The sequence below is a fragment of the Mustela putorius genome, unplaced genomic scaffold (assembly GCF_011764305.1).
Source record: "Mustela putorius furo isolate JIRA1106 unplaced genomic scaffold, ASM1176430v1.1 tig00003867_pilon_pilon_pilon, whole genome shotgun sequence".
NCBI classification, from domain to species: Eukaryota; Metazoa; Chordata; class Mammalia; order Carnivora; family Mustelidae; genus Mustela; species Mustela putorius.
Genome location: NW_025422019.1, coordinates 5,610,897 through 5,615,754, shown reverse-complemented (window position 1 = coordinate 5,615,754; position 4,858 = coordinate 5,610,897). Strand labels below are relative to the sequence as shown.

The 4,858-nt window shown below is 37.6% G+C and overlaps 1 protein-coding gene across 1 annotated transcript; it reads left to right on the top strand.

The window, feature by feature from the left end:
• Positions 1-3,675: 3,675 nt before the first annotated feature.
• Positions 3,676-4,634, top strand: LOC101675740 (60S acidic ribosomal protein P0-like; the record flags this gene model as incomplete). Its single annotated transcript, XM_045066490.1, is given in 3 exon segments — positions 3,676-3,810; positions 3,937-4,453; positions 4,456-4,634. Coding segments are annotated over 3 exon segments (831 nt in total), but the record flags the coding sequence as incomplete, so codon positions are not given.
• Between the last annotated feature and the right edge of the window lie 224 nt (positions 4,635-4,858).

Sequence of the window (4,858 nt, the reverse complement as noted above, 5' to 3'; positions counted from 1 at the left end):
GCAAAAATTGCAGCAGCATTTGACCTTCCCAAACCTTGTGTTTTCCGCATTCTACTTCACTCATTCATTTTTAAAATTTGATGAAAAAAGATAAGCTCAATCTTCCAACTTAAAAAATAAATTATGCTTATATCTATATACTCTTTTAAAAGGAAACTGGATTTCTGTTTATGGGAAGGATGAGTAGACATACTTTTCCTTATTCTTTCCACAAAGTACAACTTAAAAGCTTGAGCATTATACATAAAAGCAAATATAAGGAAACTAAAGGGTAAAGATAAAAACAAAACAAAACAAAAAACCACACACACACATGAATAGCCTGTGAAGAGCCTGGAATTCTACCCCTCTTTGCAATAATGAAGTCCACATTTTCTTCTTAAATGGGGTGATATCAGAAGAGGTCTAACTAAGTTGTTTACAGTTGCCCAAATGGCCTTTACAACAAGGCTGTTCTTACCACTGTGTTAGTGGTGACCACATGGAGGGGCAGAAGACCAAACACAGCCAAGCACTAACCAGAAACATCCTCCTTGGTTATCAACAAATGCTGAGGAACAATCTAGATTTTTAACTTCATCTGGCAGTAATGACACAGCACCTCCTCCTTTCCCCTTCCAGAATGGTGTCACTAAAGCCAAATGAAAGAGAAGATGGAAACAAGACTTGGAGGTTGTTTTCTTTTTTCTTTTTTTAAGATTTTATTTATTTATTTGACAGAGATCACAAGTAGGCAGAGAGGAAGGCAGAGAGAGAGGGGGAAGCAAGCTCCCTGTTGAGCAGAGAGCCCGATGTGGGGCTGGATCCCAGGACTCTGAGATCATGACCTGAGCCAAAGGCAGAGGCTTAACCCACTTAATTAATTAAGAGGCTTAATCCAAGTGCCCCAAGACTTGGAGTTTAATAATATAAAATGTCTAAGTTTCAATAGAAAATTCTTTTTCATACCAAAAACTAAGAATTTCTCCAGCTGAATGAGAAAAAGACCATGAACAAATGCCAATACAAAGATGATAGCAATGTTAGAATTAGCTAATAAGATTTTAAAGCATCCATAATAAAAATGCCTTAATGAGAAAATATAAACAAGCTACAAATAAAAAATAAAAATAAAAATAAAGCTTCAGCAAAGAAGAAGAAGATGTAAAGAACTAAACGGAAATAGTAGAACTAAATTTGACCAAAACAAAGATCTCAGTGGATGGTTTCAATAGCAGAATGAGAAAAGAAAGCCTTAACAGATGAAATAAAAATTCTCAGAAAAACATAAAAAGTTATAAAGAACCACCAAATGGAAAATTTAAAACTTAAAAATTTATATATAAATAAAATAAAAAGAGCATAGTGGATGAGCTCAGCAGCAGTAGGGGGAAAAATTGGAGAGAATCAGTGAGATAAAAGATAGAAAAACAAAAATTACACAAGCTGAGCAGCAGAGACTTATCAGACTAAAGAAAAACACAGAGATTCAACATGCTCCATTCATATTTTAGGATCCTAAAGAAAAAGGAAAGGGAGTAAGGCTAAATATGTACTCCAAGAAATAGCTGACAACATCCAAAATTTGGAAAGACATGGTATTAGGTTTCTCCAAAGAAACAGAACTAACAAGACAGATAGATAGATAAACAGATGATAGATAGATAATAGATAGATATATACTTACAAATGGGGATTTATTACAGGAATAGTGTCCCATGGTTATGGAGACTAAGAAGTCCCACATTTGCTTTCTGAAAACTAGATATCCAAGAATGACAGTGGTATGATTTAGTCCAATGTCCTGAGACCAACAGCATGAAATCCAGGCGTGGGGGGGGCAAAAACAAACAAACAAAAAATGTGTGAATCTCTGAGAACTGGAGGTCTAAAAAGCTAGAAGGCCATTGGTATAAGTCTATTTGAAGGCCTAAGCATCAGGAATGCTGATGTCCAAGAGGTGAAGAGGATGGATGTCCTTGCTCAATGAGAAAGGAAGAAACTATTTGGGCTCCTTCACTTTTTTCATTCTATTTTATGGCTTAGTTGATTCGATAATGCTCATTCACATTGGTGTGGGCATTTCTTCCTTACTCAGTTTACTGATTCAATTGTTCATTTCTTCTGGAAATGCTCTCACAGATCTGCCTGCCAATAATGTTTTCCCAGTTACCTAGGCATCCCTTAGCCTAGTCAAATTGAGACACAAAATTAGCCACCACAGTCATAAACCTCAAATGCAAAAAGCGGAGTAAATTCTAAATGGAAAACTTGAACAAAATCATACTAGGACACATTATAATTGAACCTCTGACTGCCACAGATAAAGAAAAACCCTTGAAAGCAGCCTGAGAAAAATGGCACCTTACACATGGGAAAAAAAAAAAAAAAACCAATAAGAATAAGGAAGATTTCTCATCAGAAATCATGGAAATCAGAAGAAAATGGAACAATATATTTCAAGTGCCGAGAAAAATACTACTAACATAAATTCTATATACAATGAACATGTGCTTCGGAAATGAATTTAAGAACTCTAAGAAAAAGAAAACTAAAAGATTTTGTCTATAGCAAGTCTGTCCTTAAAGACTGGCTAAAAGAAGCAGCAGACTAGACATTCTTCTCAAGTACACATGGAACATTCTCCAGGACAGATCATATGTAAGGCTCCAGAATACATCTCATTGAATAGAAGAATGCTGTCATATCAAGCATCTTTTCTAACTATAGTTATATGAATCTAGAAATCAATTACAAGAAGAAAACTGGAAAAAAATCACAAACATATGGTTATTAAATAGGATACTACTGAAAAGCGAATGGGTCAAAGAAGAAATCAATAAAAAACTTGAAACTGATGAAATTTGACATATCAAAATCTGTGGGATGGAACAAAGGCAGTTCAAAGAGAGAAGCTTATAATGACGATGGCTTACCTCAAGAAAACAGCAAAATATTTCAAATAAACACTAATGGTAAGTCTCAAGGAACTAGCAAAAAAGTGAATAAACAAAGCCCTAAGTTAGCAGAAAGAAGGAAATAATAAATATCAGAGAGAAAATAAATGAAACAGAAACTATAAGATGGATCAATAATATTTTTCAATAAATAAACAACAACAACAACAAAAACCCAGAGAGGGATGGCTTAAAGAATTAAAATTAGAAATAAAAGATAAGGGATGCCTGGGTGGCTCAGTTGGTTAAGCAGCTGCCTTCGGCTCAGGTCATGATCCCAGCGTCCTGGGATCGAGTCCCACATCGGGCTCCTTGCTCAGCAGGGAGCCTGCTTCTCCCTCTGCCTCTGCCTGCCATTCTGTCTGCCTGTACTTGCTCTCTCCCTCTCTCTGATAAATAAATAAAATCTTTAAAAAAAAAGAAATAAAAGATAAAAGAGAAGCTACAACTGATATGAAATACAAATGCTTGTAAGAGACTACTATCAACAATTATAAGAAACAAATGGGGCAACCTAGAAAAATTGAACATTTGTGGGCAAACCCTAAGATTTGATCTAAGTATTAAATATTAAAAAGAACAACTCAAAATGAATCAAAGACTTAAATATAAAATATAAAAATATAAAATTAGGATAAAATTAGGATGTATATTAGGATATACATGGGAGCCCTCCTCTCTCCAGGCATCCTCATGAGAGTGGTGTGGTCTTGAAACTCTGCGTGGCAATCTCTGACACACCGTCATTATACCCAGGGAAGACAGAGTGACCTGGAAGTCCAACTACTTCCTTAAGAACATCCAACTTTTGGATTATTATCCAAAATGCTTCATTGTGGGAGCAGACAATATGAGTTCAAAACAGATGCAACAGGTCAGCAGGTCCCTTTGCGGTAATGATGTCCTACTGATGGGCAAGAACACCATGATGTGCAATGCCATCTGAGGACATCTGGAGAAGAACCCAGATCTGGAAAAACTGTTACCTCATATCTGGGAGAATGTGGGCTTTTTGTTCACCAAGGTTGACCTCACTGAGATCAGGGACATGATGCTGGCCAATAAGATGCCAGGGGCCACCCATGCTGGTGCCATAGCCCCAAGTGAGGTCACTGTGCCGGCCCAGAACACTGGTCTGGGGCCTGAGAAGACATACTTATTCCAGGCTTTAGGCATCACCACTAAAATTCCCATAGGCACCACTGAAATCCTGAGTGATGCGCAGGTGATTAAGACAGGAGACCAAGTGAGAGCCAGCAAAACCACACTCATGAACATGCTGAACACCTCCCCCTTCTTTGGGCTGATCATTAGCAAGTGTTTGGCAAAGGCAGGATCTACAAACCCTGAAGTGCTTGATATCATGGAGGAAACCCTGCTTTCTCACTTCCTGAAGGGTGTCTGCAATGTTGCCAGCATATGTCTGCAGGTAGGGTACCAGGCTGTTCCATCAGTGCCCCATTCTATCATCAATGCATACGAGCAGGTTCTGGCTTTGTCTGTGGAAACTGATTACACCTCCCACTTGCTGAAAAGGTCAAGGCCTTCTTGGCTGATCCATCTGCATTTGTGGCTGCTGCCCCCATGGCTGCTGGCACCACTGCTGCACCTGCTGCTACAGCAGCCCCAGCCAAGGCTGAAGCACAGGAAGAGTCCGAGGAGTCAGACAATGATATGGGATTTGGTCTCTTTGACTAATTACTAAAAAACAACCAATTAAAACAAGTTTATTTGTGAAACAAGAAAATAAAGTCTTAATTCTCTTGATAAAAGAAAAGATATACATAGAAGAAAAACTCATAAAATATGTCTAGGTAAAGAATTCTCAGACTTGTCACCCAAATTAAGATCCATAAAGGAAAAATTGAAAGATCAAACATCATAAAAATGAAAACCTGTTGTCCTCCAAAATATCTCGCTAC